The sequence below is a fragment of the Salvelinus sp. IW2-2015 genome, linkage group LG26 (assembly GCF_002910315.2).
Source record: "Salvelinus sp. IW2-2015 linkage group LG26, ASM291031v2, whole genome shotgun sequence".
Lineage (NCBI taxonomy): Eukaryota > Metazoa > Chordata > Actinopteri > Salmoniformes > Salmonidae > Salvelinus > Salvelinus sp. IW2-2015.
This window is the reverse complement of record NC_036866.1, coordinates 42,622,612-42,637,360: the sequence shown is the minus strand read 5'-3', so window position 1 is coordinate 42,637,360 and position 14,749 is coordinate 42,622,612. Positions and strand designations below refer to the sequence as shown.

Below are 14,749 nucleotides of genomic sequence, written 5' to 3'. Positions count from 1 at the left end.
GGTGTTGAATACTGAGCTGTAGTCAATGAACAACATTCTTACATAGGTATTCCTCTTGTCCATGTGGGATAGGGCAGTGTGATGGCGATTGCATCATCTGTGGACCTATTGGGGCTGTAAGCAAATTTAAGTMGGTCTAGGATAACAGGTAGGGTGGTGGTGATAGGATCCTGGACTAGTCTCTCAAAGCACTTCATGATGACAGAAGTGAGTGCTACAGGGCGATAGTCATTTTGTTCAGTTACCTTAGCTTTCTTGGGAACAGGATCAATGGTGCCCATCTTGAATCATGTGGGGACAGCAGACTGGAATAGGGATTKATTGAATATGTCTGTAAACACACCAGCCAGCTGGTCTGCGCATGCTCTGAGGATGCTGCTAGGGATGCCGTCTGGGCCGGCAGCCTTGCGAGGGTTAACACGTTTAAATGTTTTACTCATGTCAGCCATGGAGAAGGAGAGCCCACAGTCTTTGGTAGCGTGCTGTGTCGGTGGCACTGTATTGTCCCCAGAGAATGTAAAGAAGTTGTTTAATTTGTCTGGGAGCAAGGCGTCAATGTTCGCGATGGGGCTGGTTTTCTTTTTGTAATCCGTGATTGTCTGTAGACCCTGCKACATACGTCTCGTGTTTGAGCCGTTMATTTGCGATTCCACTTTGTCTCTACACTGACACTTTGCTTGTTTGATTGCCTTGCAGAGGGAATAGCTACACTGTTTGTATTTGGTCATGTTTCCAGTCGCCTTGCAATGATTAAATGCAGTGGTACGTGCTTTCAGTTTTGCGCGAATGCTGCCATCAATCCACGGTTTCTGATTAGGGAAGGTTTTAATAGTCACAGTAGGTACAACATCTCCTATACACTTCCTTATAAACTTGCTCACTGAGTCAGRGTATATGTCAATGTTGTTGTCTGAGGCTACCCGGAACATATCCAAGTCCACGTGATCGAAGCAATCTTAAAGCGTGGAATCTGATTGGCCAGACCAGCGTTAGATAGACCTAAGCACYGGCGCTTCCTGTTTTAGTTTCTGCCTATAGGAGATGTAGTCATGCAACAAGATGTAGTCATGGTCAGATTTGCCAAAAGGAAGGTGGGGGAGGGKCTTGTATGCATCGCGGAAGTTAGAGTAGCAGTGGTCGAGTGTGTTACTCGCTRGTGTACTGCAATCGATATGCTGATAGACTTGAGGTAGCCTTGTTCTCAGATTAGCTTAGTTYAAATCCCTAGCTACAATAAATGCAGCCTCAGGATATATGGTWTTCAGTGTGCATAAAGATACCAAGACAGCCTTYATGGCCGTCTTGGTATCCGCTTGCGGGGGGGATACACACGGCTGTGACAATAACRGAGGATAGTTCCCTTGGGAGATAATACGGTKGGCATTTGATTGTGAGGAATTCTAGGTCAGGTGAACAAAAGGACTTGAGMTCTTGTATGTTGTTACYATTACACCATGAATCGTTAATCAAGAAACATACACCCCCGTCCATCTTCTTAACAGAGCGATGTTTGTTCCTGTCGGCGCGATGCACTGAAAATCCCYTTGGCTATACGGATTCCGACAGCATGTCCCCAGCTAGCCATGTCTCTGTGAAACAGAGTATGTTACAATCGCGGATATCTCTTTGGAAAGCAACTCTTGCCCTAATTTCYTTGACTTTGTTAACTAGGGATTGGACATTAGCGAGTAATATACTCGGAAGCGGTGGGTGGTGTGCGCACATCCGAAGCCTAGAAGACCGCTCCGGCACCCTCTCCTCCGACTGCGTTGTTTTGAGTCGGCCTCTGGAATCAATTCAAATGCCCTGGGAGGTGCAGACAAAGGATCCGCTTTGGGAAAGTCGTATTCCTGGTCGTGTGTGCTGGTTTCCTGGTAAGTTGACGTCTCTCTGATATCCAATAGTTCTTCCCGGCTGTATGTAATAACACTTAAGGTTTTCTGGGCTAACAATGTAAGAAATAATACATTAAAAAAACAAAATACTGCACAGTTTCCTAAGGACTTGAAGCGAAGCTTCCATCTCTATCGGCGCCATCTTGCCATCTCTATGAACCACAACAAATCTGTTTTACACACAAGTGGCCTCTGATGTTATGTGGACAGGTAGTGCTTTGTTATGGTGTTATCTTTCAACGTGGTAGCAAGGCACACAGGTTTAGTCATGACTCCCTTAGGAGAAATGCACACTCAAGCAAAACACACACATACACTGCTCTAACACTTTATCTCAAATCTCAACCAAACAAAATCCCTCTCTATCCCTCTCAACCCCCTCTACACCAGACCACTYTATCTGTATCAGCTAAGCTACAACCAACCCCCACCCCCTGACATCAAGCGCACGCAGGCACACACACACACACACACCAGCTCGCCTTTCAGTTTCCCTTTCACTGACCCCCTCCTGGTGTGACCTGTGATGAGGTTGGTGCTCTATAGAGTCAGAAGGGTCAGAAGAGACAACAGGAGAGGAGGGATCAGATCYGCGTGAGGGATGAGGAAGGAAAAAGGACACAGGTAGACGGTGTCCTCATAATATGCCTCAATACCAATTCAACTACCAATAACATTGTTGTTACACATTTCTGATTTGAAAGTTTCGATTTGGAGACTTTGAAAATGTTTTGTGGAATTTATAATGCTTAGAATTTCAGCGCATTTTCTCAATAGACCTGAATAGAAATGGGATCAATCTTGGTACAACTATGGATCAAATAAGCGTGGCTCAACGCATGCACTGAGTTTGTCCCCTTTCAAACAATCTTATTTCCTTTCCATTCCAACCACTAATCTAATACCTAAAGCCTCAGAGAAGACTGACTGGATGACAGTGCACCAGGCAAGACAAGACAGGGACTTGTACTGTGTTTAACAACACGGGGTATAATTTCTAATGATTTAGTATAGGGGATAATGCTCTAGTCCCCTAATGCTCCAGCTGTTGCCTCTTAAATTCTTTACAGTAACCAGGATGAGATGAGGCATTCTCTAGGAAGAGACAGTATGAGACACAGTATTATTTTGACCCACAACATGGGGTCGCCYGAGAKGAGAGGGAGATAGAGAGAGAGGGATCACTGTTTCCAAAGAGAACACCCCTGGATATATGAATGCCTGAACAGTAATTTGAGRGGGCCTGTCATCATTCACCACCACAGCAGCTCTGTGTTTGTTCAGTAGAGAAAAGGGAAAGAGGAAAATAAAACTTTGATCCGTGTACAATTTCATCTCCTGACTTTGGGTAGCCTGACTGCACAGACCCCTAGCTGACTGTCAGCCCGTAAAATATAGTAGGACTGTGGTTGAAATAGGAGTCCCTAATATACTCCACATATGCAGTATACTGTACACATACAGTACACATGCACAACCACACACTTGCAGGCACGTACAGTACAAACACACACACTCGTGATCCTCTTTCCATAGATTTCATACCAACAAGGTCTAGAAGAGGAGATAAACAACTCTTCCATAGACCAACAATGAGATCCGGGGCCTCGACAACGGCATGAGAGAAAGGAGACAGAGAAGGGGYAAAAAATGTCCAGCATTGACTTGATATCTGTTTCTCAGATCTGGAGTAAAGCCGAGGCTCAAGTAATCTCAGCTTTCCCACAAACATGAAAGGAATGTTTTTTTTTCTTTTACGATCTGCAGGGAAAAGCTGGCACGGTCAGAAAACCAAAGGAGCCGAGAAAAAAGAGGGATGGAGCAATAGATCTGAGTTAGTGTGAATTTTCACATTACTACGCCCAGGGCCCATTCACATCCAGTGAAGGGGGCCAGGGAGCAGAGTGAGATTGCCAAGGGTTTGTGTGGAGAGGTTGATGGGGAAGTGGCGTTTGCGGTTGGACAGGGTTCGCTTCACTAGAGGATCCACTAGACTAGCCAGACACCGGTTGGTAAGGAATCATAAAGTTCCATGTCAACACAGCCCAGGTCTGCCTTTCCAATCCCCTGTGTTATAATGCACTATACGTGTATCGTAAGTATCATTATAAATACACTACGGCGTTATGTGTGTGCGCCTCATAGAAAGTGTGACCGATCCCTTAACCAGCCAGACACATGTTGGGGGAATTCATACATGGGGGTGCTCCATGTCAACTGAAGACCTGGTCTGGTCTGCCTTTCCCATCTCTTACCCTTTTAGCAGCATGGCCCAAGCCCAGCTTGTGGGGATGCCTGAGAAGGGCAAGAATGAGGCCTTCCGTTTCCACCTGGCTAGTTAAAGATTTTCTTGTGACCCAATACAGCTACACTTGTCGGTGTTATCTTTCTATCTTAGCTAACATGTATGTACAGCTTGAGTCCTTAGCTTCTTGGTAACACTTAGTATCTTATATGACAGCTTTGTTTGGCATTGWTAGCCCTTGGTCAGGATACTGAACACGTTCCAGAGAGTTTACAATTGTACAATTGCACTATGGTTGCTGTCTCCATCTTGGGAGTACAGGGTTGCCAGTTCAGTGATAATCAGAGCTAACTACCCACCTCTGCTGCTACAATATCAACTAACAAGTAATTGTATTCACAGTTGCTCCCTCCCAACCCACAGTCATTCAGATCAGTCTACCAACACAGGCCAAGCGAGAGGAGACATTTATGAAACAATGAATCTTTGCCATATAATGAGTAGTGGTTGACTGAGGTTTCCCCTAATTCACAGGATATTTGTCTAAACTCTCCAGGGGACCATTTTACCTTCTAGACCCGTTTAGTTGCTCCCTGTCGAAAAGTGAACACACACATACACACACACACACACTCGCCAGACTCAATTGTGATTGCTTGCTTTTGTTCGATCATCAAGTGCAGGTTGTGTGTGAGTGAACAGGGCCCGTGTGTGTGTGTGTGTGTGTGTGTGTGTGTGTGTGTGTGTGTGTGTGTGTGTGTGTGTGTGTGTGTGTGTGTGTGTGTTGTGTGTGTGTGTGTGTGTGTGTGTGTGTGTGTGTGTGTGTGTGTGTGTGTGTGTGTGTGTGTGTGTGTGTGTGTGTGTGTGTGTGTGTAGTGTGTGTGCCTGTGTGTGCATGACTGCATGCGTACGTGCATTTGTGTGTGTGTGCATGCTTGGTGTGTGTGTGTGTAACAAGGCCTGCAGGGTCAGAGAGAGTGTGTGTGTGTGTGTGTGTGTGTGTGTGTGGTGTGTGTGTGTGTGTGTGTGTGTGTGTGTGTGTGTGTGTGTGTGTGTGTGTGTGTGTGTGTGTGTGTGTGTGTGTGTGCGTGCGTGCGTGCGTGCGTGCGTGCGTGCGTGCGTGCGTGCGTGCGTGCGTGCGTGTGTGTGTGTGTGTGTGTGTGTGTGTGTGTGTGTGTGTGTGTAAACGAGGCCTGCAGGGCCAGAGTGTGTGTGTGTTTGCACTACATCTGGGTTATTGCTCAACACCGACTAGAGTTTGGAAGTCTGTTCAGGGGAACTGAACTGCTAACAGGAAGTTTCTGTAACACTTAAAACCAGCCCTGCTATTCCACCCATGGCTACTGTGATTAGCAACAATGATGCTCATGGGAATTGGAGTTCAATCACTTTGTTAGAGCCAAAGTACTAACGAGTCATTGAAAGGTTTATTAAAACACTTCCAGGTTCCGGAGAGTTGAGCGTGGAGCAAAATAGTCTGGCCACTGTGCGTCTGCCTCTGCTCCTGCTTGCCCTTCGGTGTCCAGACCAGGTTACTGTAAATGCACGTTGTGACAACTGTACAATGTATTCCATGTGTACCCCCGTACATACAACTAATACCACTTGAAACTGCTTATATATATCAATCAATTGATTGATTGATTGATATATATATATTCCACTCCTGCCGTGATATGTAAAAACCTGCCACCTAATAAAATGTTTTAGCAGGAAGGACATGTGACTGTGGTGCAGAAAGGCCACTAGAAATATGTGTTCGGGGTCATTTTTGGGGCCATGGGTACTTTGGGCTTGATGTCTGTCTGTGTAGGATGTCTTTACTCAAGGACGTGTTTGCTTTAGTGGCCAACTAGATAAATATACAATATCAATGGCCCCTAACCACGCGGCAGACATTTACACTTGGCTGTCAACTCTGGGCAGAGTTGAACTGGTTTTGTCCATGCCACAGCTGTGTGTGCACCAGGAGGCTTCGAAGTATCTGCTGCCGGTGCACCTTCAGGAGGCCTTTGTTGAAAACACACAAAAAGTTCCATAAGGAACACCAGATTGCTATATATAGGAAGCATGGGGACTGACTGACAATAACTCCCTGCGACTCCATTATCACATCAAGAAACACTTCGAGAACTCGTCCGCACCACTTCCCAAATCTCCAGTTAGACGTGAAGAGCCGGAAATGACGACCATAGCAGAAATCTGGACCAGTTTTTCTCCACACTAGTCGTGTTAGAGGACAGAAGTGCCATGTCGATGCCGAGAGGGGAAAGAGGAGAGAAAAAGAAGAGATGCCGGAGGATACAGGGACGGCAGGTAGCCAAGTGGTTAGAGTGTTGGGCCAGTAATCGAAAGGTTGCTGGATTGAATCCCCGAGCTGACAAGGGAAAAATCTGTCCCTGAACAAGGCAGTTAACCCACTGTTCCCCGGTAGGCTGTCATTGTAAATAAGAATTTGTTCTTAATTGACTTGCCTTGTTAAATGTAAAAACAATTAAAATACCTGAACTAACTTCCACCACTTTAGCTTATAGACTGTGTCCCACATGGCACCCTATTCCCTATGTAACTGGTGTGAAATGTTTAGCAGGGTGCACGCTAATAGCGCTTCAATTGGTGACTTCACTTGCTCTGAGACCTTGAAGTAGTTGTTTCCGCTGCTTTTGTGGAGCGATAGGTGACGGTGCTTTGAGGGMGACTGTTGTCAATGTGTGCAGAGGGTCCCTGGTTCGAGCCCAGGTAGGGGTGAGGAGAGGGACGGAAGCTATACTGTTACATTGATGCTGTTGACCCTGATCACTGGTTGCTGRGGAAAAGGAGGAGGTCAAAAGGGGGGTGAGTGTAACTGGTGTGAAATGGCTAGCTAGWTAGCGGGATGCGTGCTAATAGCGTTTCAATCGGTGACGTCACTTGCTTTGAGACCTTGAAGTAGTTGTTTCCCTTGCTCTGCAAGGGCCGTGGCTTTTGTGGAGCGATGGGTAACGGTGCTTCGAGGGTGACTGTTGTCAATGTGTGCAGAGGGTCCCTGGTTCGAGCCCAGGTAGGGGCGAGGAGAGGGACGGAAAGCAGAACTGTTACACCTATATAGTGCACTATGAGCCCTGGTCAAATGTAGTGCACTACAGTAGATAGGGAATAGGGTGTCATTTGGGACTTTGCCTTTATTCTTCTGTTCTGGATGTTCACTCTTCCTAGAACGCAGCCCCTTCTTGTCTCTCTGTTTACCATTATGTCAGACTAGAAAAGATGGAGGATGCATTACCATAAAAGTGATTGAGTGTGTGAATGTATCTAAGTTTGTTTTTAGGGTAGTGGTACCCTTACAAAATAACATGTGAAAAGAAACACATCTGGTTTTCGGACATGTTTATTTACATCTGGTTTAAACATGTTTATTTTTAATCTACGTCTGGTCTCCCATCCCATCCCTGCTTAGCTTCAGAGGCTTCAGAGGCAAACTAGCAGTGGGATGCAGGGTGCTACAGTATGTTGCTTGAATAAATGTTCCAAAAAGGCAGCGAAAGCAAAGGGGGAGGCGTTTTATTTATCATAAATGTTTCACACAAAAAAAAGAAAACATTTTGAAATTATTTCCTTGCAATATTTGGTTTTGCTATCAATACTTTTGGGTTTATGTTTTGCTTTCAGTATCATTATTATTCATTGTTGTTTGCAATACTAACAATTTTGTTCTTGACGTCAGACGTTTTTCTTGATATTTATGGCACAAAAGTACCTCACTCACTAGAGGATTACAACACATACTAACACTATTACTCTCTATTATTCCCTGCCACAGTTTCAGTAAAGAGCTGAGGGATGGAGCTGGAGAAATGCAACCACTCTCAAATCTATAGACTTACAGAAAACGTTTGACCTCTGTCATTGCCAACAAAGGGTATATAACAAAGTATTGAGATAAACTTTTGTTATTGACCAAATACTTATTTTCCACCATAATTTGCAAATAAATTCATTAAAAATCCTACAATGTGATTTTCTGGATTTTTTTTTCTCATTTTGTCTGTCATAGTTGAAGTGTACCTATGATGAAAATTACAGGCCTCTCTCATCTTTTTAAGTGGGAGAACTTGCACAATTGGTGGCTGACTAAATACTTTTTTGCCCCACTGTATATACAATGTGAGCAAATGAGATGAGAAAAGGGAGGTAAAGGCAAAAAAAGGCCATGGTGGCGAGGTAAATACAATATAGCAAGTAAAACACTGGAATGGTAGATTTGCAGTGGAAGAATGTGCAAAGTAGAAATAGAAATAATGGGGTGCAAAGGAGCAAAATAAATAAATACAGTAGAGGAAGAGGTAGTTGTTTGGGCTAAATTATAGATGGGCTATGTACAGGTGCAGTAATGTGTGAGCTGCTCTGACAGCTGGTGCTTAAAGCTACTGAGGGAGATAAGTGTTTCCAGTTTCAGACAATGACCCTAAGCATACTGCTAAAGCAACACTCGAGTGGTTTGGCCTAGTCAAAGCCCAGACCTCAATCCAATTGAGAATCTCTGGTGTGACTTAACGATTGCTGTACACCGGCAGAACCCATCCAACTGAAGGAGCTGGAGCAGTTTTGCCCAAAAATCCAGGAGCTAGATGTGCCAAGCTTATAGAGACATACCCCAAGAGACTTGCAGCTGTAATTGCTGCAAAGGGTGGCTGTACAAAGTATTGACTTTGTCTTATTTCTTGTTTGTTTCACAATGAAAAATATTGTGGTAGGCATGTTGTGTAAATCAAAAAATGTATTTTAATTCCAGGTTGTAACATTTTAAAAACTTGTCAGGGATAACACAATAAAGTCAAGGACTTATTTCCATTGTGGTCCCTTCAAAATCAAATCAAATCAAATTGTATTTGTCACATGATTGTGACATGATTTGTAGACAACAGTTGTAGACTAACAGTGAAATGCTTACAATTTCCAACAATGAAGAGTTAAAGATAAGATTTAAAAAWATATATAATAATATAAATAGTGACACAAGGAATAAATACACAGTGAATAACAAATAAAAATAATGAGTAAAAATAACATGGCTATGTACAGTATATAGGGAGTAGAAAATAAGATGGCTATATACAGGGTGTACTAGTACCAAGTCGATATGCTGGGGTACGAGGTCATTGAGGTAGCTATGTACTGTACATATAGGTAAAGTGACTAGGCAACAGAATAGATAATAGACAGGTGTGTGTGTGTGTGTGTGTTGTGTGTGTGTGTGTGTGTGTGTGGTTTGTGTGTGTGTGGTGTGTGTGTGTGTGTGTGTGTGTGTGTGTGTGTGTGTGTGTGTGTGTGTGTGTGTGTGTGTGTGTGTGTGTGTTGTGTGTGTGTGTGTGTGTGTGTGTGTGTCAGTGTAAGTATGTGTGGGTGTGTGTGTCAGTGTAAGTTGTGTGGGTGTGTGTGTAGAGTCCTGTGTGTGTGCATAGAGTCAACGCAAGAGAGTTAGTGTAAAAAAGGGTCAATGCAGGTAGTCCAGGTAGCCATTTGATTATATATTTAGCAGTCTTGTTTAGAAGTCTTATGACTTGGGGGTAGAAGCTGTTCAGGGCCCTGTTGGTTCCAGATTTAGTGCATTGATACCACTTGCCATGCAGTAGCAAAGAGAACTGTATTTTTTTGCCTTCCTCTGACGCAGCCTGTTATAGAGGTCCTGGATGGCAGGGAGCTTGGCTCCAGTGCTGTGCTGTACACACTACCCTCTGTAGCATCTTGTGGTCGGATGCCAAGCAGTACCAAGTGGTGATGCAGCCAGTCAAGATGCTCCTGATGGTGCAGCCGTAAAACTTTTTGAGGATCTGAGGGCTCGTGCCAAATCTTTTCAGCCATCTGAGGGGGAAGAGTCGTTGTCAAGCCCTCTTCACGAATTGTGTTGGTATGTTTGGACCATGATTGTTCCTTGGTAATGTGSACACCGAGGAACTTGAAGCTCTCAACCCACTCCACTACAGCCCTGTTGATGTGAATGGGGGCGTGCTCGGCCCTCCGTTTCCCGTAGTCAACGATCAGCTCCTTTGTCTTACTGACGTTGAGGGAGAGGTTGTTGTCCTGCCACCACACTGCCAGGTCACTGACCTCCTCCCTATAGGCTGTCGCATCGTCGTAAGTGATCAGGCCTACCACCGTTGTGTCGTCTGCAAACTTAATGATGGTGTTGGAGACATGTGCAGCCATGCAGTCGTGGGTGAACAGGGAGTACTGGAGGGGACTAAGCACACACCCCTGAGGGGCTCCTGGGTTGAAGGTCAGCGTGGCGGATATGTTGTTGCCTACCCTCACCACCTGGTGGCATCCCGTCAAGAAGTCCAGGATCCAGTTGCAGAGGTAGGTGTTCAGTCCCCGGGACCTTAGCTTAGTGATGAGCTTTGAGGGCACTATGATGTTGAACGTTGATCTGTAGTCAATGAACAGCATTCTCACGTAGGTGTTCCTTTTGTCCAAGTGAGAAAGGGCAGTGTGGAGTGCAATAGAAATTGCGTAATCTGTGGATCTGTTGGGGTGGTATGCAAATTGGAATGGGTCCAGGGTGTCTAGAATGATTGTGTTGATGTGAGCCATGACCAGCCTTTCAAAGCATTTCAATGCAACAGATGTGAGTGCTACAGTGGGAGCTGGTCTGGTTGAAACATGTAGGTATTACAGAGTGGGTCAGGGAGAGGTTGAAAATGTCAGTGAAAACACTTGACAGCTGATCAGCGCATGCTCTGAGTAGGAGTCCAGGTAATCCATCTGGTCTTGCGGTCTTGTGAATGTTAACCTGTTTAAAGGTCTTACTCACTTTGGCTACGGAGAGCGTGATCACACAGTCGTCCAGGAATAGCTGGTGCTCTCACGCATGGTTCAGTGTTGCTTGCCTCGAAGCGAGCATAGAAGGCATTTAGCTCGTCTGGTAGGCTTGTGTCACTGGGCAGCTTGTGGCTGGGTTTTCCTTTGTAAACAGTGATAGTTTGCTAGACCTGCCACATCCAACGAGCGTCAGAGCTGGTATAATAGGATTCGATCATAGTCCTGTATTGATGCTTTGCCTGTTTGATGGTTCGTCAGAGGGCGTAGTGGGATTTGTTATAAGTGTCCAGCTTAGTGTCCTGCATCTTGAAAGCGAAAGCTCTAGCCTTTAGCTCAGTGCGGATGTTGCTTCTGGTTGGGAAATGTACGAGCACTGTGGGGATGACGACGTCTATACACTTATTAATGAAGCCGGTGACAGATGTGGTAAACTCCTCAATGCCATCGGATGAATCCCGGAACATATTCCAGTCTGTGCTAGCAGAAAAGTCCTGTAGCTRAGCATCCACTTCATCTGACCACTTCCGAATTGAGCGTATCACTGGTACTTCCTTAAAGTGCATGTTGCAATACATTACACATACTGAACAAAAATAATGTAAAGTGTTGGTCCCATGTTTCATGAGCTGAAATAAAAGATCCCAGGAAGCTTATTTCTCTCAAATGTTGTGCACAAATTTGTTTACATCCCTGTTAGTGAGTATTTCTCCTATGCCAAGATAATCCATCCAGCTGACGGTGTCACGCCCTAACCTTAGAGATCTTTTTTATGTCTCTATTTTGGTTTGGTCAGGGCATGAGTTGGGGTGGGCATTCTATGTTRTGTTCTATGTTGTCCTTTTCTTTGTGTTTGGCCGTGTGTGGTTCTCAATCAGAGGCAGCTGTCTATCATTGTCTCTGATTGAGAACCATACTTAGGTAGCCTGTTCCCACCTGTGTTTGTGGGTAATTGTTTCCTGTTTTGTGTTTTTTTCACCTTACAGGACTGTTTCGTGTCGTTCACTCTATTTGTTGTTTTTTGTCATTCAGTGTTCAGTTTATTTGATTAAATTGACTATGAACACTTACCACGCTGCGTTTTGGTCCGATCTTGACTACTCTTCATCAGACGAAGAGGATCGTTACAGACAGGCTTGGCATATCAAGAATCTGATTAAACCGCATGATCATTACACAGGTGCACATTGTGCTGGGGACAATAAAAGGCCACTCTAAATTGTGCAGTTTTGTTACACAACACAATTCTCAAGATTTGATGGAGCGTCCAATTGGCATGCTGACTGCTGGAATGTCCACCAGAGCTGTTGCCAGAAAATGTAATGTTAATTTCTCTACCATATGCCACCTCCAAAGTTGTTTTAGAGAATTTGGCAGTATGTCCAACTGGCCTCACAACCGCAGACCACATGTAACCACGCCAGCCCAGGTCCTCCACATCCGGCTTCTTCATTTGTGGGATCATCTAAGACCAGCCACCCGGACAGCTGATGAAACTGAGGAGTATTTCTGTGTACCTTAAAGCTCTTTTGTGGGGGAAACCTCATTCTGAATGGCTGGGCCTAGCTCCCCAGTGGGTGGACCTGGCTCCCAAGTGGGTGGACCTATGCCCTCTCAGGCCCACCCATGACTGCGCCCCTAACCAGTCATGTGAATTCCTTAGATTAGGGCCTAATCTATTTATTTCAATTGACAAATTTCCTTATATGAATTGTAACTCAGTAAAATCATTGAAATTGTTTCATGTTGCGTTTTATATTTTTGTTCAGTGGAGATTCAGACTTGAAAATGGTTATATAGTTCAGTCATCAGTCAGCTTTTGACATTCTTTTTAAAATCAAAGTATAGTTTGTTCCACTCAGCACGCCGGTATATCTTACTGGATAGACTCTTACATTTGAAACAGTCAATATAATAGTATCAGGCACTGGTATTGCAGCAGATGCTGGTTTGGATTCTATACAGTACTTGATGTTCTGTCATTACTTTGGCTTTATTATGACCTGCTGGAATCTGGAACTAATCATCTGCATGGAAGGGAATGTTTCAGGAAGTGATTACATATGCACATTCATTGTCTCTGAGCAGGTGCTGGATATATATATWTTTTTTTAAATAATACATTTCAAAAATAAAAGGTGAAAAGAGACTCATATAAGACCTTCTCTTATGTGTTTCTCAAGTCGGCGTCTAGCTCAATAGCACTTATGGTGGCTTTTTGGTTTGAATCCAGGGTGGTATACACACACTGCTGCTGTGCCCGGAGCATGGCACTTAAACCCCACTGAAGCTGTATGGAGAAATAAATAGATAGTGTGTACAATTWGAAAGCGTGTAATTAGCCCTGGGAAGAAATGTGTCCTTGTTATGTGACCGGGGAACAAGGGAAATGCTGGAGGAATTTGTAAGGACTGTTTCTCCTTAAAACACAATTGCGGTGTGTGGTGCATGTGTACATACGTACATGTGTGTGCACGTTGTATCTGCCATCGTTAATGCAGTAAAGGACAATGTATTGTGTGTGTGTGTGTGTGTTACTTACGCTATGTGTGCGCTCTCTCTCCAGAGCTGTACGCAGAGTGAGGACAGGCTGGCCATCCTGTGTACCACTCCCTCCCTGAAGGACCTGGGCCTGCAGCCTCCTGTGGTCACCAAGGTGGCGTTCGTCCTGGATGGTTTCACCGTGCCCCAGTTTGACCTGCTCTATGTAGAGGACCCTCGCTTCGAGGACTTCCAGAGACCCACCGTCACATCCAAAGGCAACAAGAGCATACTGGAGATTAAGGTGAGACATGTCAGATCATTCAAAGTCATGACACCTTTTTATTCCCTAACTGGGTTTCAATTGACCTCCTGAATTGTCTGAATTGAAGGGGAATTGACTCTGAGAATATTAAGGTGTGACATGTGAGGTCCTTTCTCCCACATCCCCATTCCCCCTCATCCCTTTCCCCACCACCACCTCTCCATGCAGGGCTCTATATTTACCTTTTTGACAAGGAACACGTGTGCGCCTAAGTTGAAAAATGTACAGCAGTTGCACACACAGAAATGTAAGAGCACAATGAAAAATATTTGAGGTAATAAAGCACAGAAGACTATGAAGGCGCATTTGCAAGTAAAAGGGTCGCACTGTAAAGCCCTGCCATGAAAATAATGATTAAGGCTGGGGTCAATGCAATTACTAATGCATCCATTCAGAAAATGAATTAAAATTGGAGAATTCCTCATGTAAAACAAATGGCGCTTACAGTTTCTCTTCTGGAAGAGAGTTTCAGTTGATCTCCTGAATTGAAATGGAATTGAACCCTGATTGTAGCTTGTTGTACTTTGCTCTCCTCGACACCCTTCCACTGACTCACCCTCGCCCGTCTGAGGTGGGAAGGAAACAATACTGGGGGCGGGGGGGGGTTGTATACTGAAAGAAAACAGGAAAAGGAGTCCGTTTCCCATCGCTCACCCCCTACATTTCCCTCACTCACTCCTCCGATCCCTCTCCTCTGTGTATTCTCTCCAACTCACTGCATTGTCTCAGGTTCCCGAGGTCAAAGCCCTTGACATATTAATGGCGTGTTTCAAATGTGCAACCTAATTTTTCTGGGTAGAAAAACATATCTTTTTTTTTTTACAATGAAAACAATTATAGCTTTTTTTTTTTTACTGAGGCGGCCCGATGGTTAGTYACAGCTGTGTGGAACAGGTCTCACAGGATCCTGGGTCGGCTTTTTTCCCAGGCATGACCTTGGACCCATGGCTTAATCCAGCCCCTGCCCCTCCTTTCCCTCTCAGTAACCTCCCAACCCCCATCTAGGTC

The 14,749-nt window shown here is 44.7% G+C and overlaps 1 protein-coding gene across 1 annotated transcript in view; it reads left to right on the top strand.

Annotated features, from left to right (window-relative positions):
- Positions 1–14,749, top strand: part of met (MET proto-oncogene, receptor tyrosine kinase) — a 73,739-nt gene that overhangs the window by 39,077 nt on the left and 19,913 nt on the right. The window contains exon 11 of the mRNA XM_023971068.2: positions 13,502–13,720. Within this exon, the coding sequence (XP_023826836.1) occupies positions 13,502–13,720 (219 nt within the window). The remainder of the gene's footprint in view (positions 1–13,501; positions 13,721–14,749) is intronic.